This window comes from Callithrix jacchus, chromosome 11 (assembly GCF_049354715.1).
Source record: "Callithrix jacchus isolate 240 chromosome 11, calJac240_pri, whole genome shotgun sequence".
NCBI lineage: Eukaryota > Metazoa > Chordata > Mammalia > Primates > Cebidae > Callithrix > Callithrix jacchus.
Window position 1 is genome coordinate 12,194,627 of NC_133512.1, and position 23,057 is coordinate 12,217,683.

Below are 23,057 nucleotides of genomic sequence, written 5' to 3' on the forward strand. Positions count from 1 at the left end.
CAGCCTGTGCAACAAGAGTGAAACTCTGTCTCAAAAAAAAGAGGGGGTGGGTTCTGGTAAGAAGAAGGTGAGAAATAGCTATTTGTCCACTCTGGGACCCGGAGGGGAGGGATGACATGCCCTTACATGGGATTCCTGCCCCCAGCAGGGCAGCTGGCCACTGTGGGGGCAGTTTTGCACCTGCCTCCTGACTGGAAAGTGAGTTCCCACCCTGTGGTCCCTCCCTGGGCCCAGCACAGGGCCTTGCCCTACACAGACCTGAAGAGGTTGGTGGGACGACTGAATGAATTGTCCCTGGGTGCAGTAGGGCCCACGGGCAGAGGCTCCAGGTCCTGGGAAGGATGGGGCGGCCTTTCTGTGGCCCTCAGATTGGGAGAGGTCTCTCAGAGGCCTGACACTAAAGCTTTCCGTCCAGGGTTCCTAGTCACCCGCGGCGGGCTCAGCGCCCCGGTGGTCTTAGGGTCCCGCCTTAAGGGCGGTGCCTAGGGCAGAGGGAGGAGGGACGGTGGCCCCTTCAGACTTGCACCCCAGGCCCTTCCCACTACCTTTTCTTCCCTGAGGCCCTCTGTCTTCCCAGTCGCCCCCGCCCCCTACCCCTCTGTCCCAGGCGCAAGTCTCCGGGCCTGGGACGCTCGCCTCCCGCAGTTCCGTGCTTTGGACAGTGCCAGGCGCGCGGCGCCCTCCTGCCTGCCCCGCCCCTCGCCCCCCGCCCCCCCGCAGCCCCTCCGTCCACTCCCGGCTCCTCCTCCTCCTCCTCCCCGGGGGTGGGGAGCCGGCTCCGGAAGCCCCGGCGCCCCCGCCCCAGCCCCCGCCAACGCTTTGGAGACTGCTGTCCGCGCGGGAGTGCGCCACGCGGGGCGGGAGCGCCTATTAGCCGCCAGGGCCTCGGAGAGCCCCGACCACCCCTGGGCCCCGCTGGCCTCGGAGTCCCCCAGCACTCCTTCCCGGGTCCTCTCGCCCACCTTAATCCACTCTCCCGCCCTTTCCCGGATTCCCTCGCTCACCGCATCCTCCCTCCCTCCCCTTCCCGGATTCCCTGGCCTGCCTCGATCCCCTCTCCGCCCTTTCCCGGAGCCCCCAGAACCCCTGATCCCCCGCGCCCTCTCCGGAGCCCCCCGCGCGTGCCGCGGCCATGGCGGCCGTGCGTGGGGCGCCCCTGCTCGGCTGTCTCCTGGTGTTGCTGGCCCTATGCCCCGGAGGGCGCCCGCAGACAGTGCTGACCGACGACGAGATCGAGGAGTTCCTCGAGGGCTTCCTGTCAGAGCTCCCGCCTGAGCCCCGGGAGGACGACAACGTGGAAGCCCCGCCGCCTCCGGAACCCACCCCGCGGGTCCGAAAAGCCCAGGCGGGGGGCAAGCCAGGGGCGCGGCCGGGGGCGGCTGCAGAAGGTAAGAGCCTGGGGCAGGGTGGGGGCCTGGGGGCTGGCATCTCAGGTGGGAACAGGGTGACTCGGCAGTGTCTGGCCACTCACCAGTCTGCCGCGGGGAGGAATGACTGGCTTTACTAATGCGCACGCGAGCCCAGATGCCTGGCGGGACCCTGTGCCAGGCCGAGGTCATTGCTGGCCTGGAGGCACATCCAGCATCTGGCAGCAGGACTGCTTTTGGGGGCCGGTGGCTCTAGAGCTGGTGCTGTGGTTGTACAGGTCCCTCATCCCCAGTCCTCCAGTACCCGACAGGGACTAGGCTTGAGCCACAGGGGACTGTGCCGTCTGTGTCATCCCCTGCCATACTAATGGGACCACTCTGCCTGTTGGTGGCACAGCTTCAGGTCGTCCCTCCCTCCTGCCTTTGCCCTCCTACTCCAGGAGGACTCGGGTAGGTGAGAAGGTTGTGAAGACCCCTTTTCCCACAGGGCTTCCAGGTGGTGGTGAGCCCTGGGTGGTCCTGCATGCCTAGGGAATTAGATGAGGTGATGCATCACTGAAGCATTTCACCCATGGCCTCTTACATAATCAGTAGCCAGTAAATCTTAGCTGTTTTCAACGTGGCCCTCTGGAAGGTGGCAGAGGGTCTTGTGATTCCTCTTTCCCAGGAGATTCCAAGGCACTATCCAACATTCCTGATGTCAGCAGCCCCTCCCCTGCCACCCCAGCTCTAGATCTTTCCTGGCTTCTCCCCACACCCTGGGCTCCCTGTGCCCCTCCTGCCTCTGGCTCTCCTTCCAGGCTTGCTCTCCTGGCTCTGGGGCACCGCTCTAGCAGCCCTGAGTCCCCTGGCTGCCTGCATTTGGTAACTTTCCTGTGTTTCTGCCAAACTTCCCTCATGCTCCCCACCTCTCCTCAGGTTCTCAAGCACTTGCAGCTCTTGCTTAGGGTCCCGAGAGGATTCCGATGGGGAATCCTCACACCCAGCCCCCACTCCCTCTCCCAGACTCTGAAATGAGTAGCCACAAGCTCCCTACCTGTCCTTTCCAAAGTCCTCTGTGTGGCCCTAGAACCCCCCAGAACTCCCTATCCTTCCAACCAATTCTAACCCCTTACTTCTCGGAAGGGAACCAGTTCCTTTTCTTTAGGCTTCAGTATTCACCAAATGTCCCTTTCCTTTGAAGATTTTCTTGCCCCGTAAGAGACCCGGGGAAGGTCCTGGGCCCATGTCCTTACCTTTGTATGGCAGTTGGCAGGGATGACAGGTGCTCCTCCAGGACTGGATGGCTCAGTCACCTCTCTGCCCCTTCTGTGCCCAGCACAGAACAGTGGAGGAGTGGATAGTAAAGAGCCCCTGTTGAGGTTTTGGCAGGTGGGGGGTGGTGAGGACCTCCCCCTGGGAACTGGGCACCCTATGCTCAGCCTTTAGAGAGGTTGAGATTGGTTCCCACAGCCCCAGATGTGCAGACAGAAAGCCCGGGTCCAGATTGCACTTTGCCACTTGGGCAAGTGACTTAACCTCTCAGTTTGCTGATCCTCACCGGGAACTGACAAGAGTCCCTGTGTCCCGGTTGTGGACATCTGGAGAGGGGCCCCTTGGGGGCACAGAGCTGGCTCTGTTCATTTGACGGGAGTCTGCATCTTGGACAGTGCCTCCGGAAAAGACCAAAGACAAAGGGAAGAAAGGCAAGAAAGACAAAGGCCCCAAGGTGCCCAAACTGTCCCTGGAGGGGTCCCCGAAGCCACCCAAGAAGGGGAAGGAGAAGCCACCCAAGGCCACCAAGAAGCCGAAGGAGAAGCCACCTAAGGCCACCAAGAAGCCCAAGGAGAAGCCACCCAAGGCCACCAAGAAGCCCAAGGAGAAGCCACCCAAGGCCACCAAGAAGCCCCTGTCAGGGAAGAGTCCCCCTACTCTGGCTCCCTCAGAAACCCTGGAGTGGCCACTGCCCTCACCCCCCAGCCCTGGCCCTGAGGAACTACCCCAGGAGGGAGGTTTGTGCCCGGCTTCTCTGGGGTGATGGAGCTCTGACTGCCTGCTTGGTGGAGGCAGGGAGTGGGAGGCAGGTTTCTGCGGCCCTGCTTCCTATAGGCCTTCAGCTTCCGGCTGGATGGGACCTTGCTTTTGCTGTTAATTTCTCAATTTGATTGGTGGGTTCCCTTAGTACTGTAGCCTTTCCTGGGTAAGGAGAGGGCTTGGCAGCCTTGTGGTGGGACCTCTGTCCCCCAGGCCCCTGCCAAGATATACCTGGGCTCTGGGTCTGTGGAGTTCCCTTTTGCCTTCTCTTGCTGGGGGCAGCTTTTCGGCAGGGCCTCCAGCAGCACAGTGGGTTCCCCAGAAGAGGGGCCCTGCTCTCTGGCCCCATGTGATGGCAGCAGGGAGCTGAAGGTCAGGGGATCTCAGGCCTCCTTGGAGTGAGCTCAGCCTCAGGAGGGTGGCCGCAGGCTCTGTGGGCTCCATGGGTGGCTGGGGGCTTAAGACTCCCAGGCTGGTCAGAGCAGGCCTCCTGCCCACCTGCTTCTGGAACTCCCGTGTTGCAGGGGAGCCCCTCCCAAATAACTGGCAGGGTCCAGGAGAGGAGGCACGGGAGCACCAGCCTGGTGAGTGGCCGTGGTCCGCCCGGCCGGACTGAGGGCTTCCCCAGAGTGGGCCTGGGTGGGGTTGTCAGGCAGCTACCAGCGCTTTCCCTTCAGAGCCAGAGGAGGAGACCGAGCTGCCCACACTGGACTACAATGACCAGATCGAGAGGGAGGACTATGAGGACTGTGAGTAGGGCCCTGCCGGCCCCACCTGGGTTGGACCCTGGCCTGGGGGACCCACTGATGGGCCCATCCCAGCCTTGGGCCCCACTCAGAGCCTGCCTCCCCCTCAGTTGAGTACGTTCGGCGCCAGAAGCGGCCCAGGCCACCCCCGAGCAGAAGGAGGAGGCCCGAGCGGGTCTGGCCAGAGCCCCCTGAGGAGAAGGCCCCGGCCCCGGCCCCAGAGGAGAAGACTGGTAGGATGGGGGGCAGGGGTGGGGTGCCGCAGACATGGGCGCTCTGTTCCCTCCTAACCTTCCCGCCTCCCCAGAGCTGCCTGTGAAGCCTCTGCTGCCCCCACTGCCCCCCGACTATGGGGATGGCTACGTGATCCCCAACTATGATGACAGTGAGTATCCAGAACCTCAGAGTCTGAGGGACGTAGGTGGGTGGGGCTTGGGGCTGGCTCACCCACCTTGCAACCCCATCTGTGCCCATAATTACCTCGATGCCCCCGCCAGCCCCTGGGTCCCCAGGCCAGCCATTGCCCTGTCTCCTCTGCCCTCAGGCTGGTCTTTCCTTGGCTACTTCCCTGGTTCCTTCTTGGCTGTGGCCTCTACTGTAGTGTCCCTAGGCATGCACTCTGCCCTGTCACCCATGTGCGCTCCAGCCCTCCCAGTCCTGTGCTCTAGTTGGCTTTCTGCGAGCTCTTGGCCACCGCCCCACTCTCCTAAGGGAGCCCGAGGAATGTTGCCTCCCTCTCACTTATGCCCCTGTGTCCCTGGAGCCCTCTGGTTTCCTCTTCCCCTGGGCGGCAGCCTGTGTGTCTCCATTTCCCTGCCCCTGGGTCCCTATCAGTGCTTCCAATGTCCCCCCACAGCACCCCCAGCCCGCAACCCCAGGCACAGGCGCCAATTGTCCCTCCAAGCCTTTCCCATGCCCTGGGCCTCGAGTCCTCCTTTCCTCAGGCCAGATCCTCCTGGGAGGCCGGGCTGGTGACTTCAGCAGGGTCTTGCTCAGCTGCTCCCTGAGCTCTGGCTGCTCCTGACTCCTGCAGGACCCTCTCTCCCCACTTGGCTGTCCCCCACCTCCTGTCTTCCTCCCGGGTGGTGTGGTCCTGCCCTGCTGAGCTCCTGTGGACCCAGGAGCTGAGGCCCCGCAGCAGGGTCAGGGCGGCCTCAGCCGGCTCTCCCTCCCCGCAGTGGACTATTACTTTGGGCCTCCTCCGCCGCAGAAGCCCGATGCTGAGCGCCAGACGGACGAAGAGAAGGAGAAGCTGAGTGAGTGGGACCAAGGACTGCCCGCATGAGGCCTGCCCTGAAAGGCCACCTGGGGCCTGCCTGACCCACCCCATGTGGCCCCTGAAGCCCAGAGCCAGGCTGACAGGCCCCTCCTACTTTGCACCTTCCAGAGAAACCCAAAAAAGAGGACGGCAGCCCCAAGGAGGAGACCGACAAGTGGGCAGTGGAGAAGGGCAAGGACCACAAAGGTGTGTGGTTGGGCTCGGGGCCGGGGCCCTGTGGGGCAGCAGCTGGACTCCCGATTGCCTCCTGGCCCTTAGTGCCATGTCTTCCCTTCATTGTCCCTAGAGCCCCGTAAGGGCGAGGAGGTGGAGGAGGAGTGGACGCCTACGGAGAAAGTCAGTAAGTGGGGGGCCGGGGTGTGGGTGTGGGGGGCCACAGGATGGCGGTGCTGGGATAAGTGACTGGCCCAAGGCCACAAACAGGACCCAGGCCCCTGGAACCCTTCCTACTTTTAGATTCTTGGGACCCAGAAGGGAGGATCCCAGCCTGGCCTGCTTCAGGAGGGTGGCAATTCCCTAGGGTCCCTAGTGGCTGGGCGTGGTAGGGGGAGGACTGGGGCCTTGGTGGCAAGTGAGGACCCCAGGTACCTTCACAGGTGTCCCTGCAGGGCTATTGTGCAGACGGTCCCCATCTGGATGACATCTGTGGCCAGGCCTTGGGGCAGCTCTACCTGTGATTTCACATGTGCCCCATGTTCCCCGACAGCTGGGCATGGTAGCCCATTTTCCAGATGCGGCAGTTGAGGCCCAGGGAGGGGAAGCACAGACTGGAATCAGAAGCAGCTCCTTGCCTGGGTTTGAGTCGATTCCAGGTGGGCTGGTACAGGGCGCCAGGGAGCCACCGGCCCACCAGAGCTGCCCTCTGACTGGTGCCCCTGATGTGCTGGTAGTGGGCTCTGGGCTCTTTGGTTCTGGGTTTGATGGAGAGAAGGATGGAGCTAGTGAGATACCAGTCTGGGGTACGTGTCCTTAGAATGTCCCCCCATTGGGATGGAGTCACACCGTATCGAGGACAACCAGATCCGAGCCTCCTCCATGCTGCGCCACGGCCTGGGGGCACAGCGCGGCCGGCTCAACATGCAGGTGGGCACTGGGATGGGCCCATCTCCCAGCCAGGACAAGGGACTCCTCTGCCCATGCTCAGCCTCCTCTGTCCCGTGGACAGGCCGGTGCCACTGAGGACGACTACTATGATGGTGCGTGGTGTGCTGAGGATGATGCCAGGACCCAGTGGATCGAGGTGGACACCAGGAGGACTACCCGGTTCACAGGCGTCATCACCCAGGGCCGAGACTCCAGCATTCAGTGCGTGGCCAGGCTCATGGGCGGTCGGCAGGGGCAAGTGGCTCCACAGGCATGGCTCTGTGTTCCAGTGAGCCCTTGAGCCAGCCAAAGAAGGCCAGAAAGATCAGTGAGGGGCTGACCCTGCCCATCCTCACTCCTCAGCCATGGCCAGTCAGCCCGTGTCATGATGAGCACATGAGTTTAGGGACAGATCACCTGCCCACGGCCATGTGGTGGGCATAGGACCCAGGCTCCACACCTGGGCCATACGCCACAGCCTTGCTAGCTCTTAAATTCTTGGGGCTCAGAAGAGGGAGGCTCAGGCCGTCTGAGGGCCTTGCTCTCACCACTGTCCACTCCACAGTGATGACTTTGTGACCACCTTCTTCGTGGGCTTCAGCAACGACAGCCAGACGTGGGTGATGTACACCAACGGCTATGAGGAAATGGTGGGCACCACACCCAGGCTCTCGGCTCCACTTCTATTGTCTGGGCGGGCAGTGGGCTCTCAGAGGGCCTGGCAGTACCGCTCTGAGGCCTGCCTCTCCCCAGACCTTTCATGGGAATGTGGACAAGGACACGCCGGTGCTGAGTGAGCTCCCGGAGCCGGTGGTGGCTCGTTTCATCCGCATCTACCCACTCACCTGGAATGGCAGCCTGTGCATGCGCCTGGAGGTGCTGGGGTGCGCTGTGGCCCGTGAGTGTGGGAGCTGGCAGGGACTCAGAGGGGAGGTGGGATGTTAGGGTGCTAGGCAGCACCCGGCTAAAGACAACCCTGCCTCCCTTGCAGCTGTCTACAGCTACTATGCACAGAACGAAGTGGTGGCCACCGACGACCTGGATTTCCGGCACCACAGCTACAAAGACATGCGCCAGGTTGGGAGCGGCTGTCTCGGGGCCGGGGTGGGACCTGTCTGTGACTGACGGGAATGTGCGCTTGGTGCTTCTGTCACTGGGCCCAGTCCCTGCTGGTTCCAGGGATGTTGACTGTCCCTCACCTTAGGAAGGAGGCCAGCATCTGGGGGCTGCCTGAGGGCAGCTGAGGTGGCCCGAAGGGGTCAAGCCTCTCCATCACCATAAAGCAGACCCTGGCAGTAGAAGGGGTATGCTCAGTGGGGGGGGGGGCGGATTGTGTGATTGATTCTGTGTCCTCCCCCTCTGTCCCAGCTCATGAAGTTGGTGAATGAGGAGTGCCCCACCATCACCCGAACTTACAGCCTGGGCAAGAGCTCACGAGGCCTCAAGATCTATGCCATGGAGATCTCAGACAACCCTGGGGAGCATGAACTGGGTGAGGGTCTGTGGGGGCATTATTCTGCCCTGGAGGCATGGCCCGAGTGCTGCTCAGGAGAGGGCTCAGCTTCACCTCCCACATGGGATGGAGGCAAGGCTGTGGCACTACAGCTGGCCTGCGCTGCTCAGTGAGTGCAGAGCTCACTGCCTCCCACCTGTTCTGGAGCCTCTTTGGGGATTCTGGCCTGTCTTGCAGGGCCCTAGAGCCCCAGCTGTCCCCCAGACCCTCGGTGTGAAGTGGGTCTGAGTCCTTCCTCAGCTGCCCTGGGCCTCGGGAGACTGAGTGCTTGCTGAGGCTCCTGCCCTTGCAGGGGAGCCTGAGTTCCGCTACACTGCTGGGATCCATGGCAACGAGGTGCTGGGCCGAGAGCTGCTGCTGCTGCTCATGCAGTACCTGTGCCGCGAGTACCGCGATGGGAACCCGCGTGTGCGTAGCCTGGTGCAGGACACACGCATCCACCTGGTGCCCTCGCTGAACCCTGATGGCTACGAGGTGGCAGCACAAATGGTGGGTTGAGGGGTAAGGCTGGTCAGGGGCCAGGCCACCGGGACTTGTGGGGGTGGGGTGGCCGATGCCCACTCTGCTGGTTCCCCACAGGGCTCAGAGTTTGGGAACTGGGCCCTGGGACTGTGGACAGAGGAGGGCTTTGACATCTTTGAAGACTTCCCGGATCTCAACTCTGTGCTCTGGGGAGCTGAGGAGAGGAAATGGGTCCCCTACCGGGTCCCCAACAATAACTTACCCATCCCTGAACGCTACCTTTCACCAGATGCCACGGTGAGGCTCCTGCCAGGGTGACAGGGCAGGAGGGAGCAGCCGGACCCTGGGGTCCTGGTGTTCTGGGCTTGGGGGTGGGATTAGTGGTGCCTGAGCTCCAGACGCTGAGGCTCACTCTGGGGGTTGGGGAACAGGGGAGTGTGCGAGTACTGCTGTGAGGCTTCTTGGAGAATGACTGGGCCAGGTGGGGGATGGTGGCCAGAGGCTGCAGCCCTGGTCTCACACGTGCTGGCCACCCCAGGTATCCACGGAGGTCCGGGCCATCATTGCCTGGATGGAGAAGAACCCCTTCGTGCTGGGAGCAAATCTGAACGGCGGCGAGCGGCTAGTATCCTATCCCTACGACATGGCCCGCACACCTACCGAGGAGCAGCTGCTGGCCGCAGCCATGGCAGCCGCCCGGGGGGAGGATGAGGACGAGGTCTCTGAGGCCCAGGAGACCCCAGACCATGCCGTCTTCCGCTGGCTCGCCATCTCCTTCGCTTCCGCCCACCTCACCTTGACAGAGCCCTACCGCGGAGGCTGCCAAGCCCAGGACTACACCGGCGGCATGGGCATCGTTAACGGGGCCAAGTGGAACCCCCGGTCGGGGAGTGAGTCAGCCTGGGAGGGGCTGTGGGCGGGGCCTGCCCCGGAGAGGGGCTGACTCTGGGTCTGTGTTTGTTCCTGGCCAGCTATCAATGACTTCAGTTACCTGCATACCAACTGCCTGGAGCTCTCCTTCTACCTGGGCTGTGACAAGTTCCCTCATGAGAGTGAGCTGCCCCGCGAGTGGGAGAACAACAAGGAGGCGCTGCTCACCTTCATGGAGCAGGTGAGGCGGCCAGGGCAGTGCCTGGGGAGAGGAGGGCGCACGGCCCGGCCAGCACGAGGCCCTGGACGGGCGGGAGGGAGCAGGGCACCACATTGGATCTTCCTGAGGCCCAACAGCCCTTACCTGCTTCCCCAGGTGCACCGCGGCATTAAGGGGGTGGTGACGGACGAGCAAGGCATCCCCATTGCCAATGCCACCATCTCTGTGAGTGGCATTAATCACGGCGTGAAGACAGGTACCTAGTGTGCACACCTTTACCCCCACTTCCTGAGGGAGGACCCTGCGGGAGAGCGGGGGAGCTTGGGGAACTCCAAAAGCAGGCAGAGCCTGGGGAGGGACCGGGGTCGGAGCCTAGGGGCGGGACTCAGAGGGGGAGGGCGGGGCCAGGGGGCAGGACTGGGTGGGAGGGTGGGGGCCTGGGAAGGGCGCTCTGGAGCACACGGCTCGTCCTCCCTCTGCAGCCAGTGGTGGTGATTACTGGCGAATATTGAATCCGGGTGAGTACCGCGTGACAGCCCACGCAGAGGGCTACACCCCAAGCGCCAAGACCTGCAATGTTGACTATGACATTGGGGCCACTCAGTGCAACTTCATCTTGGCTCGCTCCAACTGGAAGCGTATCAGGGAGATCATGGCCATGAATGGGAACCGGCCCATCCCACGCATAGACCCATCGCGTCCTATGACTCCCCAGCAGAGACGCCTGCAGCAGCGGCGCCTACAGCACCGGCTGCGGCTTCGGGCACAGATGCGGCTGCGGCGCCTCAACGCCACCACCACCCTAGACCCCCACACTGTGCCCACCACACTGCCCCCTGCCCCTGCCACCACCCTGAGCACTACCATGGAGCCCTGGGGTGTTGTACCCCCAACCACTGCTGGCTGGGAGGAGTGGGAGACTGAGACCTACACAGAGGTGGTGACAGAGTTTGGGACTGAGGTGGAGCCCAAGTTTGAGACCCAGTTGGAGCCTGAGTTTGGGACCGAGGTGGAGCCTGAGTTTGAGACCCAGCTGGAGACTGAGTTTGAGGAAGAAGAAGAGGAAGAGGAGGAGGAGATGGCCACTGGTCAGGCATTCCCCTTCACAACAGTGGAGACCTACACAGTGAACTTTGGGGACTTCTGAGATCAGGATCCCACTAAGGCCCTACCAGCCCAGCTCAAGCTACAGCAGCAGCACTTCACAAGCCTGCTGACCAGTCACATCACCCATTAGCACACACTGTGCACACTGCAGGAAGGGCCGGTCCTACCCTTCAGGGGGGTGCAAAGATGACCAGGACCTAAGAGCCAGAGGCTTTGTGGAGGCTCCTGCTCCACCTGCCAGTCTCGTAAGAGATGGGATTGCTGCAGTGTTGGAGTGGCGGCAGGGGAGGGAGCCAAGGTCACTAGAATAAAACAAGCTCGTGGCACGGACTGCTCACATTCTGAGGGCTCAGAGGGGAAGGACAAGGGAGACCGGCCTATGGGCACAGGGGTTATGGTCACTGTGGACACCCCTGAGGAGTCCCAGACCCAGAGTGCCCAGAGGCTCAAGGCTTGCATCACCAAGTGCTCAGGCTTTATTTACAATGCCGACACTGCGGGTAATGAACAGCCCCCATCTGGGCCTTTCTGGTCAAAACCACTTTTTTGAGTCAGGGGCCCAGCCCCAGGCCTCCCAGGTCATCATCCTCTGCCCCGAAACCCGAGAAGCTGATGGGCTGGCAGGCCAGGCTGCGCAGGTTCACGAGGCAGGCGGTCTGCGTGGCACTGAAGTCAGGGACAGTCACCAACAGCACTTTCTGGTCCTCAGGACCTGCAAAGAAGCCACACAGGACCCACTTTAGGTTCCAAGTAAGTCCTGCCTTAAAGAGAAGCTGCCAGAAATAAACAGGAGTCCCCACTGGCACACAGTGGGGTGGTGACAATAGGAGACCAGAGCCAGCCCTGAGAAGCACACAGGCTGGGAGCCATTCCAGCCCCTGCCCAGCTGGCCAGGCAGCTTCGCTCCCACAGTGACATGATGGCTGTGCAGCAGACCTCAGCTGTCCATCCCACAGGGGCCAGAGGGACTCCACAACCTTTGTGAACTTTGTCCCCAGGTGACAGCAAGCCCCTCATGACAATTCAGGCTTGGGCCCCCAGAAGAGAAAAATTACCTCGGATGACTTTGGAGCCAAAGCTGGGGGTGCTGCCACAAAAGTAGACATGTGGGCACTCTGCGAAGATGAATGGGTCGGTTTTGTAGAATGGGTAACAACCTAGAAGAGAGGGCCAGCTCTGAGGAGGGTTCCGGCCTCAGCATGAGTACTCTGCACAGGATGTGGGGCCACAGCACCCCCTCCACTGCAGGCCAGTAGCAGACCCCCAGTGTGACGAAGGAGCACCTGCAGACATTGCCGCAAGAGCTTGGCCCTGCTATCACTACCCATTGGGGTGGGCAGCCCATGGTCATAGAATTAAGATTCCAGAGTAGCTTTCAGAGCAGGCATCAACCCTCTGAACTTGTCCTCAGCTCTCAGCAACACTGGCAAGTACAAAGCCACAAGGGGACCCTGTGCACTTTGGGGCCCTGCCAGGCCTCCTGGCCCCCTGCTTCCACCCCATGTGGCTGGGTGTGTTACCTAGTGTGTCAGGGGCTGTGGGGCTGATGTGACGGACCCGGAGGGTCCACTCCAGGATCTCTAAGTGATCCTCCATGCTGCTGTATCGGAAAATGTCACTCACGTTCTGTCCCGAAGTCCCCAGGAATCTGCAAGGCAAAGCTCAGCTGACCCTTGGCTAAGGGTGCCACCCACAGTGGTCAGCCCAGAGCTCATCTGGTGCTCCTGTGGGGGTGCCCGAGAGAAGGAACAGATGCCAGGTGGGCCTCTGCAGCCTTGTCACCTTCCTGGACCCTCCCCCTCCCCAATTTGTGCCTCCTGAGGCAAAAGGCTAGGTCAGACTCAAGTATGGCTGTGCCAGCTACCTGACTCCATCAATGGTGGCCTGGTAGGGGTTGGTGACCAGTTGGAGTGTGGAGTAGGCAGTGGCCAGCGGGAACATGCAGGGGTGGAGGGGCTGCTGCGGGAGTGTGTAGTTCGTGGGATCAAACTCGCCTGGCATCACATCCACGGGCACTGAGGCCTGGAAAGCACAGGGCAGGGACAGCTCACAGGGCCCCAAAGGAGCCCCAGACCCCAACTCCAGCCACTCCCCCTGCCCTCCTGCCTGACTTCTCTTGCCTGGTGGCAGCTTTGAAGACTGCAATCCCCATCACCCCTCCAGTCACCAGCTCACTCACACTCAGCTGCAGGAGGATCTCATCCAGCATCTTCACAGCTTCCACGCTGGCTGCCTGGGTTTTCTTAGTGAGGTACTTGGCCTGGAATAGAAGCCCAGTAGGCCATCAGGCCCAGGCAAGTCCCAGGCTCAGAGGAGAGCAGAGCACCACCAGCTGGAAGATGCAGGTGTTGTCCCATAGACCCTCACTCCCTTCTAGCCTCCCACCGCCCTCAGTGAGGGCCGGGGCACGAGGAGCCCCAGTGCAGGAGGCCCCAGGGTCATTGTGGGGCGCTTCCACTGACCATAGGGTCCTTAACTTGTCATGGGGAAGGAGGGTCTTACAGGCTCACAGGCTCCCGGGCTGGGGCTAAATGCAGCCAGGCAGGCTCCATACCTTGTTGATAGAATCTCTGCTCTGGGTGCTGTGGCTGAGAAGGTTGCCAGCGAGGATGACCCGGGAGACGTGGGCAGCACTGCACTGCTCCCCTTCATCCCCAAGCTGCCCTGTCACCACATCCACCAGCAGCTGGGTGCCCAGCAGGCTCTCGCCTCCACCTCCACCCAAGCCCAGGCCGGACACCAGCAGCACGAACCTACGGGAGAAGGGGGGTCCTCCAGGGTGCTGAGAAGGGAGGGAGCCCCTCCCAGGCGTGACTCAAAGATTCCACTCACCATGAACTGGTTCCAGCCCCCAAGAACCACTGCTCACCTATCGATGTCAAGAGGGGGTGCGGGCTTCTGGGGAGCGAGGTCAGCAAAGCAATGGTCCTCGACCAGAAACTTCCCGTCGTCTCTCACGGAGCCAAACACGGCCAGGACAGTCCCTGGGGAGCAGTGGCATCAGGCCTGAGTAGGGAGCCCCAGGTGCTACCAGTCCTTCCAGTCACCACAATGGGCAAAACCAGTCAGTCCTCCATAGCCACACTGGTGAATTCTCACCTAGGACTCCGGGATGCATGCCTGCTTCCTGGGGTCACTGCCTTTGGATGGAGGCGGGGAGACCCATCTCCCAGCCAGATCACATCCACCCTGATGGCCCCCGACTGCCTGGAGCCTCACCTACCTCCTCAAGAACACATGTGTGCCCAGGCCACATGCCCCCAATGCCCCCCAGCTCCCCACTCACATCATCCCTAACACATCTCTGCTGGGCTCTTCACCCGCATCACCCTCATCCCCTCATTGGGCTACCTACCTGTAACCAACTTTGACACATCAATAGTGCCTTTTAGTTTGATACGCTGCAGTTCATCTTCCAAAACCAGCTCGTCATCTGGGTGGATGTATTTGCTCCGAGAAGGCTGGGGTAGCAGGTTGTGCTGGAGTGCGGAAACAAGAGGTAGTCTTGGGGCTAGAGCCCAGCAAGCCTCTGGTGTTGGTGAGCCAGCACTGCAGCCCCTACCCCTCTGGAGCCCATTACCTCTGAACCTGCTTCCCCACCCCCCTATGCCCTGGAAGGTGTTCTAGGGGAAGGCTGGGTCCGCCTGGCTGCTCCTCTGTGTGGCACCCCGCCTCACCTCCTCGCTGATCTCCCGCAGGATGGAGGGCTGCAGCGGCATGGCTTTGAACAGAGTGCCCACCACACAGCACTTCTCCCCAGGCTGCAGCTCACATAGCTTCTTCACTCCCACTCCACTGCCTGGGACATGACGGGCACAGACTTAGAGATGGAGTGGCCCCCACCCCCTGACAGAGGCCACGGAGGCCCTGACCAGCCCTCCATGAGTGGCCAGTAACAGGGTCCTGGCCGTTGCCAGAAGGAGAGAGCATCAAGTGCAAGGACCCCCTGGACTTCAGGATGACAGTAAAAGGTGAGTTAGCCACAGGGGACCAGGGACTCTGGGTGTGGTTGGATGCCAAGTGTCCCTTATGAGGCACAGAGAGACAGACACACAGACAAGACGGAGTGTGAAGACAAGGCCAGAAACACCAGGGCGACCTCCAGACACCGGAGGAGGCCAGGAAGGATCCTCCCCTCAGGCCTTCAGAAGGAGCCAATCCTGCTGACATCTGGATTTCAACTTCTGGCCTCCAGCACTGCCAGAGGGTAAATGTCCGTTGTTTTAAGTCAGTTTGTGGTGCTATGTTACAGTGGCCACAAGAAACTAATACAAAGTATTGCTTCACTTAAATTACAACACTGATTTTTTTTTTTTTTTTTGAGACGGAGTTTCGCTCTTGTTACCCAGGCTGGAGTGCAATGGCACGATCTCGGCTCACCGCAACCTCCGCCTCCTGGGTTCAGGCAATTCTCCTGCCTCATCCTCCCGAGTGGCTGGGATTACAGGCATGCGCCACCGTGCCCAGCTAATTTTTTTTGAATTTTTAGTAGAGACGGGGTTTCACTATGTTGACCAGGATGGTCTCGATCTCTTGACCTCGTGATCCACCCGCCTCGGCCTCCCAAAGTGCTGGGATTACAGGCGTGAGTCACCGTGCCCGGCCTACAACACTGATTCTTAAAAAGAAGGATGCCAAGTCTCAACACAGCCCTGCCCTACAAATAACTGCCATTTTCTTTAAGACTTTAGATTTTTCCACCCCGCCCTCACCCCCACCAAATGCTTCATCCCCCTTAGAGCAGAGATACTCAAAATGTAGACCTCAGATCCCCTCTACCCATTCCATTCCCTGTGGAGTTAGGTGGCCTTGTTTGCCTGGGGTACCTGGGCACTATCTTCCCCAGCCCCTTCCCAGGATCCTGGGGAAGAGCAGTACACATGGGAGGGGCTTGGCACTCTCAAGGAGAAAGGTATGGAGAGTCAGTGCGGGTGGGAGGGAGGAAAACAGGTCCCTGCAAAGCACACATCGAGGCCTGGAGGAAACACTGCAATGCAGCAGACGCCACATCCTCACCTAGCCCACTCATCTCCCCCAAGTGGCCTAAGCACTGTACATGTAACTCAGCCAACCCTGAAAACATGCCAGGAGTAGATATTATCACCCACTGATGCACAGAGAGGTTAAGCAATGTGTCCACGGGCACACAACTGGGATCCAAGAGTGCGCCCCTGAGTACTGGGCAGAATGATCCCTGCAACCGACAGCAGGACACGCTTGCACCCAGGCAGTGTGCTGGCACTGAGATCAAAACTGCACACAAAGGCCAACACTTGCCCCACCGAGCCCACTGGGTCTAGGCGGGAGAGCGACAATAGGCCATAAGCAAGTAACTCGCCATGGTGACAAGTGCTGTGAACAAACGGTGAGCTGAGGTAGAAAACGGAGACCCTGGTCGGGCACAGTGGCTACAGGTGGCCTCTCAAAGAACATGACGCTTCAGCTGACAGTGGGGCTGAGATGGGGCCACAGGAAGGCGAGGAAGAGTGTGCTAAGTGAAGGGAAAAGCCTACAGTAGGAAGGGCTGGGCAGGTTCAGGGACCAGGTCAGTGGAAAGACCAATTTGGAGAGATAAGCTGAGCTTCAGTGAGGTAGCGCAGACCACACGGAGAAGCCACGTGGAGGTGTTCAGGGTGATGGCCAGCATCGACCGCCAGGCCTGGGAGTGAGCACTACCACTGCCCCGCCGCTATCAACACATTCATCATGGCAACTGTTTGGTTTCCTGGCCAGTGTGTGGGCACAGTGAAATCACTGTCGTCCACCACTGTGGAGCTATGTTGGCAGCTCCAAGGACTGGAAGAGAAATGTGCTACCAGAAAGAATCAGGAAGGTGGCACTGACATTGCAGCGAGTGGTACGTGAGCTCTAAAAGGCGCCAAAGAAGGTGTCCTGATGGCTGAAAGTGAAGAGAAGCTACCGGAGCCGCAGGAGGGAGCCCCTGGTTCTGTGGGAGAGAGAGGTGAATAGCACTTTTGTCTCAGATAAAACAGAAAGCATCCTGATATGGTTTGGCTCTGTGTCCCCACCCACATCTCATCTGGAATTGGAATCCACATGGTGTTGATGGAGGGACCTGGTGGGAGGTGAGTGATTGTCAGGGTGGATTTCCCCCATGCTGTTCTTGTGATGATGAGTTCTCATGCGATCTGATGTTTTAAAAATGTCTGGCAGGTCCCCTCACTGTCTTTCCTGCTATCATTTAAACATGCCTTGTTTCCCCTTTGCCTCTGCCATGATTGTTAAGTTTCCTGAGGCCTCCCCAGCCATGTGGAACTGTGAGTCAATTAAACCTCTTTTCTTTGCAAATTACCCTGTCTCAGGTAGTTCTTTATAGCTGTATGAAAACAGACTAATACATATCCCTAATGGATTTCATGATCTAGCTAGATTTCTGGGCCCAGTGTTCTTCTGGCTGCCTATAATGAGAGTCGATTTAGGCTTGGTGTGAGATGAGATGGGCTTCCCAAAGCTGCCCAGGGGGTTCCAATGTACAACTAGGGCTGAGATCCACTAAACCTGGTGCCAGGGATAGTAAAAACAAGTAAAACAAGCTCTCACCTACAAAATCCTGTGTAAAAAGAATAGGAGATGGATTTGAAAACCACCTGGAAAGCCACTCTTACGTAAGTTGTAGGAATGGGGCAATGCAGAATCACCCAAAACTCAAAGCGGGAGATGGGGTCCCTGCTTCACCATCAAGAATAATCCAACTGCAGGTGAGATCACCAAGGAAGAAATGGGGGCAAAGGACAAGGGTTGTGTTGGCCAGGCCACTTTTTAGGAAAGACAGAGAGTCCAAGAGACAGGAAAATAATGGCCAGTAAATATGGGGGCCATGAAGAGAGGCAAACAGATGTGAGTGAACACAGGGGGGTCCCCTCAAAACCAGAGAGTGCATCCTCACCAATCTTGGCTCCTGGTGCCTGGCACCAGGCTTGCCACACTGAGGGGCTCTCCGGCTACAGCACAGGCAGACACTTGAATAATCTGCACTGAAGATAGGAAAACCATTTTCCTCTGCCAGTGAAATAATCACCATCACTGACAAAACTAAGCCCTTATCTCCAGCTAGCCTCTGAACTAAAATTAACTTCAAACCCACAAATTACTTAATTTAATTCTTGTTACTATCTAAAGAAGAAACTGAGGGAAAAAGAGATTAATTTTCCCAAGGTAAAAGGAAGTAGGATCAATTAGAGAAATGTTCCCATTCTCTTGCACGACATTTCTAAGTTCTGGGCTGGTGTCGGGGAAGCACCTTCCCAAAATCTTACTTACCCCAGCGCTGCTGGGCCCGGTTCTCCAGGAAGGGTCTCATTTGGATGAGGCGGGTCGCATAAATGTGGGCATACTGCCGGTTAAAGCTGCGCTCTCCTAGCCGGAAGGGTTGTGAGGAGTTGGTGTAGGTTGCCACTGACACCCGAGCAAAGGTGGCATTGTTGGCTGATGGTGGAGACAGCAGAGTGTTGGCCCTCTGGGCAGCCTGCTCAGAAAACATGGCCACACTCCTGGCTTGCTTGGTCCACACAGCTTTCACCCAGGCCACGGAGGGTCACTGTGAAAACATAAAAGCATTCCCGCTGCCCCTGCCTATTTCCAAAGCAGCAGCTCTCCTGGTGTCTCACTGCACCCAAAGGGCACTGGGAAAAGAAGGGGAACAGCTGTAGTTGACACCAGACATTGTGTCCACTTGGAAATTTATTGTCTGGATACCGATGTCTCACTGTAGCTGCCATCCAAAAAGAGAAAAGGAAACTTAGGAGTGTTTGTCCCACCTGGAGTTCTCCCCAAACCCCAGACTCAGGTGTCCTGTTCCATCTGGGCAATTATCAGGGTTTCAATAAAGTTCAGCGTGCCCTAAGTGGAATTCCTGATCTGCCTCCATCCACCTCTCCAGCACCTGCCTCATCTCCAGGCATGAGGCCGCTTTATTAAGCCTCCTGTGAAATAATAAGCCTATTACTAAGCAATAATACAACAAACTGAACCAAAACAAGTCAGTCACTGCTCTGCTCAAAACTCTCCAAAGTGTCCTCGTTTCATTGACTAAAGCCCCAAGTCCTTACAACTGCCTATGAGATCTGCTCCACTGGTCCTCTCCCCTCCTGGTTCCCACTCCCTCATCTTGGGTCCCTCCCCACAGCAGGGGGCCTCCGAACTTTTGCTTGCCTCTCTCCCATATACCTGTAGGGCTCACTTGCCCTTCTCCTTCACGTTCTTACATCTTTACTCAAATGTCACCTTGTGCCCTCCTGGGTACTTCAATTGTCCTTGTTTACAGCATTTGCCAGCTAACAAACTGCATATTTTAAATGTGTTGTCCGCCGACTCCAACTAGACCATAAGCTCTACAAGGGCTGAGACTTTTGTGTTCTATTCCTGGAGCAACCACCAGCGGCACCAGCCACCTGGGGCTAGGAAGTATAGGAGGTATGGTGAGTCCAACTGTGATGTTTGGGTTGGACACAACGGATTTCCGAGAACAGTACAAAGAATATTCCAATAATTTCTTCACATACAATTGAAATGACAGTATGTTGGACATATTTATGGATTTACCCCAATTGATTTCTGTTTCTTTTTACTTTTTCGTGCACCTACTAAAAAGCTAAAAAAATTCCGTAGCGGCTTGCAATCTATGTCACGGGGCAGCACTGGCCTGGGACATAGACTCAGCACACGTGTCTAACGAGTGGCTCGGAAGGAGCTTTTGGCTCGAACTTGCTTGATGGCGGCATCAGCCAGGCCGCGCTGCTCCGGTGGGGCCGAGGGCGTCCCGGGGGCTGCCCTACTCACGGCTGATGCCCCCGGCTCAGCTCCACGAGGCAGCTGCGGAACGTCCGCTGAGTCACCAACCCACCGCTCCAGGACCCCGACCTCGCGGCCTGGAACCGCCACGCCTAGCTGACCCAGTTTCCCCGGACCCCACTCACCGCGCGGCGCGCCGCATCCCGCCAATCCCCGCGCGCCTTCCCCGCCCATCGCTGCAACTCACCAATCCCCGCACGCCTTTCCCGCCCATCGCCTCATCTTACCAATCGCTGCCCTCCCAGCCGCGTCCGTCACCAGATGCCGCATCCCGCCGACCACAGTGCGCCCCGCCCCTGAACGCCCTAGGTTTCCTCGGCTTTGCAGGGCGAGGGCTAGCGGGTTGGCGCCGCGGGTCTCTGGTTGGCTGCCGCGCGTGCGGGGTTGGGCTGGCGGGAGGCGTCGGCCTCCGGGGGGCTGACTGCGTCACTCCGCCAGGCCCTGCCTAGAGAACCCTTCCGGTGGTCGCGCTCGCAGCTTCCCAGCTTTCCTCGCGGAGCCGCCGACTTGTAGCGATGGCTACCCGCGAGGAGGATCCCAACAGAAGGAAGGCCCAAGGCCCGCACACCGGCCGGGGAGAATTAACTCTGCCTAAAGGGAGGGCGCGAGAACTCGGGGTATCTCCCGTCCTGCCAGCGTCTGCGCCCGGGAAACACAGGGGCGGTTTCGGGGTCCGCCCCAGCCTGCTCACAGCTGCACACCAGCTTCCAGCCCAACACTCCACAATCTCCATTGTCATTGTCCCCGCTATTCATACTCGTTCTTAACACCACGTCTTTCTGGGTGCTGTCCCCCACTTTGGGAATGCTGTTTTTTCCATCTTCACTAGTTTATAGGATTCCTCACTCCACCAAGAGGCGCTTCCCCGCTAAGCTTCCCGGGCTCCTGCTACGCACTGATTCTCCCACGTGTCCTCTAGCGCAGCTGTTTTGCTCCTTCCCTGGGCCTGTTTCCTAAGTCCAGGTCTTGTCTCCACATGGTGGATATTAACTCTTGTTAATTATTACTTTATATTTTAATTTTTGTTTTTGTTTGTTTGTTTGAGGCAGCGTCTCTCTCTGTGGCCCAGCCTGGAGTGTAGTGGTACGATCTCGGCTCACTGCAGCCTCGAACTCTCTGGCTCCAGTGATTCTCCCACCTCAGCCTCCCGAGTAGCTGGGACCACAGGCCCACACCACCACGCCTGGCTAATTTAAGTTTTTGTGTAGCATCTCCCAATGGTGCCCAGGCTAGTCAGGAACTCCCATGCTCAAGCAATCCTCCCACCTCAGCCTCCCAAAGTGCTGGGATTATAGCCGTGAGCCACCACGCCCGGCCTCATATTTGAATTTAAAATGTGATATTTCAATTTTTAAACACCTTTGCAACTGCTTTGAGGTTTTGACAGATTAATTCACCTGCTCCTCAAATAATCCTTTGGGTCAGACACAGTGGCTCAGGCTTGTAATCCCCAGCACTTTGGGAGGCTGAGGTGGGAGGATGGCTGAAGCTCCAGAGGCTGAGGTTGCAGTGAGCTAAAATTACACCCTGCACTCCAGCCTGAGCGAGAGAGCCAGATGCTGTCTCAAAACAAGCTAACAAAAAAACCTTTGAAGCATGAACTATTGTTTTTCTCCCTCTTTACATGTGAGGGAACTGAAGCAAGGAGGGCAAGAGAGATCACATAGCTAGTAAGTAATAGCTGGGATTCCACACAAAGACAGCAGGACTTCTGCTGGTAGGGCTGTGCTGTTCTGGGCCTTCACCTGAAACATTGTACAGGTACTGGGCCAACAAATAATTTTACTTCTTCCATTCCAATTCAGACGGTTTTTATTTCTTTTTCTTAAATGATTACTTTGGTTAGAGCTTCCAATACTATGTTGAATAGAAGGGGTGAAATGGGCATCTCTGTCTTATTCCAGTTCTTTTTTTTTTTAATTTAAAAAATTTTTTTAAATATTAGAGATGGGGTTTCACCATGTTGGCCAGGATGGTCTTGATCTCTGGACCTTGTGATCCGCCCGCCTCAGCCTCCCAAAGTGCTGGGATTACAGTCATGAGCCACCACGCCAGGCCTATTTCAGTTCTTAAAGGAGAAGCTTCCAGGCTTTCAGCATTGAATATGTTCTTAGCCGTGAGTTTTGTGATTTGGCGTATGGATTTTATTATTTGAGGTAGTTTCCTTCTGTTCTTAGTTTTTAGTTTGTTGAGCTTTTTCTTCTTTCTTTTTTTTTTTTTTTTTTGAGACGGAGTTTCGCTCTTCTTACCCTGGCTGGAGTGCAATGTCGTGATCTCGGCTCACTGCAACCTCCGCCTCCTGGGTTCAGGCAATTCTCCTGCCTCAGCCTCCCGAGTAGCCAGGATTACAGGCACGCACCACCATGCCCAGCTAATTTTTTGTATCTTTAGTAGAGACGGGGTTTCACCATGTTGACCAGGATGGTCTTGATCTCTTGACCTCGTGATCCACCAGCCTCGGCCTCCCAAAGTGCTGGGATTACAGGCTTGAGCCACCGCTCCCGTTGAGCCACCGCTCCCGGGCCCTTTTTCTTCTTTCAAAAGAGCGTTGAATTTTGTCAAATACTTTCTTGACATCAATTGAGATGCTCATGTGGGTTTTTTTTTTTTTTCTGCTAATGTGGTCTATTACATTTATTGATTTTATGTTGACTCGTTCTAGCATTTCAGGAACAAATCCCATTTGGTGGAGTTACGAACCAAAATTACAGTAATACTAGCTTTTATTGTAGTCTCTTTTATATAATTAATTATATTTTAATTGCCCCTGTATTTCCCTTTACTGGAGATCATTATTTCTCCCCTCCAAGTACTAACTAGGCCCAACTCTGCTTAGCTTCTGAGATTGGACACGTTCAGGGTAGTATGGCCATAGAGGAGATCTTTATTCAGCTTTTTTTTTTTTTTCAGACAGGGTCTCACTCTGTCCCCCAGGCTGGAGTGCAGTGGCACAATCTCAGCTCACTGCAACCTCCACCTCCCAGGTTCAAGTGATTCTGTTGCCTCAGCTTCCTGAGTAGCTAGGATTACAGGCATGCACAGGCTAATTTTTGTATTTTTGGTAGAGACAGGGTTTCACCATGTTGGCCAGGCTGGTCTCTAATTCCTCAGGTGATCTGCCGGCCTCAGCCTCCCAAAGTGTGGGGATTACAGGTGTGAGCCACCTTGCCTGGCCTCTTTATTTAGCTCTGAATCACTGTCTAGCATTCTTTCAATTTCAACCTAAAAGGCTGTCTTATATTTCTTGCAGGGCAAGTCTAGTGGTAATGAACTCCCTCAGCTTTTGTTTATCTGGGAATGTCTTCATTTTCCACTTATTTTAAAAGAATAGTTAAGTCAGATACAGGATTCTCAGCTGACAGATTTTTTTTTTTTTTTTTTTTGAGACAGAGTTTCGCTCTTGTCACCCAGGCTGGAGTGCAATGGCTCGATCTCGGCTCACCGCAACCTCCGCCTTCTGGGTTCAGGCAATTCTCCTGCCTCAGCCTCCTGAGTAGCTGGGATTACAGGCACACACCACCGTGCCCAGCTAATTTTTTTTGTATTTTTAGTAGAGACGGGGTTTCACCATGTTGACCAGGATGGT

At 57.6% G+C, this 23,057-nt stretch overlaps 2 protein-coding genes across 9 annotated transcripts; one reads left to right on the top strand and one right to left on the bottom strand.

The window, feature by feature from the left end:
- Positions 1-810: 810 nt before the first annotated feature.
- On the top strand, positions 811-10,986 carry AEBP1 (AE binding protein 1). Of its 2 annotated transcripts, XM_035253287.3 has the most exons (21): positions 811-1,388; positions 3,017-3,358; positions 3,905-3,964; positions 4,058-4,129; positions 4,237-4,359; positions 4,434-4,511; positions 5,305-5,382; positions 5,514-5,591; positions 5,692-5,745; positions 6,379-6,488; positions 6,571-6,710; positions 7,054-7,138; positions 7,242-7,386; positions 7,480-7,565; positions 7,857-7,980; positions 8,294-8,490; positions 8,581-8,760; positions 9,002-9,353; positions 9,435-9,574; positions 9,710-9,809; positions 10,036-10,986. In XM_035253287.3, the coding sequence occupies exons 1-21, from the start codon at positions 1,133-1,135 to the stop codon at positions 10,698-10,700; spliced, it is 3,465 nt and encodes a 1,154-aa protein (XP_035109178.3). In that variant the 5' UTR covers positions 811-1,132; the 3' UTR covers positions 10,701-10,986. The 2 variants fall into 2 exon arrangements, with proteins under 2 accessions (XP_035109178.3, XP_035109180.3); XM_035253289.3 differs by lacking the exon at positions 3,905-3,964.
- A 127-nt stretch (positions 10,987-11,113) lies between these two features.
- POLD2 (DNA polymerase delta 2, accessory subunit) lies at positions 11,114-19,832 on the bottom strand. 7 transcript variants are annotated; one of them, XM_078342320.1, is made up of 11 exons: positions 19,699-19,832; positions 17,942-18,218; positions 14,338-14,459; positions 14,016-14,139; positions 13,530-13,644; positions 13,215-13,413; positions 12,840-12,920; positions 12,525-12,682; positions 12,181-12,308; positions 11,716-11,817; positions 11,114-11,372 (listed from the first exon to the last, which is right to left on the bottom strand). In XM_078342320.1, exons 2-11 carry the CDS (start codon positions 18,159-18,161, stop codon positions 11,212-11,214), a joined length of 1,410 nt encoding a protein of 469 aa, XP_078198446.1. In that variant the 5' UTR covers positions 18,162-18,218; positions 19,699-19,832; the 3' UTR covers positions 11,114-11,211. The 7 variants fall into 7 exon arrangements, with proteins under 7 accessions (XP_078198446.1, XP_002751421.3, XP_078198442.1 ...); XM_002751375.7 differs by lacking the exon at positions 19,699-19,832 and adding an exon at positions 19,597-19,637; XM_078342316.1 differs by lacking the exon at positions 19,699-19,832 and adding an exon at positions 19,597-19,637 and having other exon boundaries at positions 17,942-18,392.
- Between the last annotated feature and the right edge of the window lie 3,225 nt (positions 19,833-23,057).

Excerpts from the sequence above, each read along its gene's own strand:
- POLD2 (XM_078342320.1), bottom strand. The coding sequence starts at position 18,161 with ATGTTTTCTGAGCAGGCTGCCCAGAGGGCCAACACTCTGCTGTCTCCA. Across the intron at positions 14,140-14,337 it reads TGCGGGAGATCAGCGAGGAG|CACAACCTGCTACCCCAGCC; the intron begins GTGAGGCGGGGT and ends TCCGCACTCCAG. Across the intron at positions 12,309-12,524 it reads GCCACCATTGATGGAGTCAG|ATTCCTGGGGACTTCGGGAC; the intron begins GTAGCTGGCACA and ends TTTGCCTTGCAG.
- AEBP1 (XM_035253287.3), top strand. The coding sequence starts at position 1,133 with ATGGCGGCCGTGCGTGGGGCGCCCCTGCTCGGCTGTCTCCTGGTGTTG. Across the intron at positions 7,139-7,241 it reads CCAACGGCTATGAGGAAATG|ACCTTTCATGGGAATGTGGA; the intron begins GTGGGCACCACA and ends GCCTCTCCCCAG. Across the intron at positions 7,981-8,293 it reads CCCTGGGGAGCATGAACTGG|GGGAGCCTGAGTTCCGCTAC; the intron begins GTGAGGGTCTGT and ends CTGCCCTTGCAG.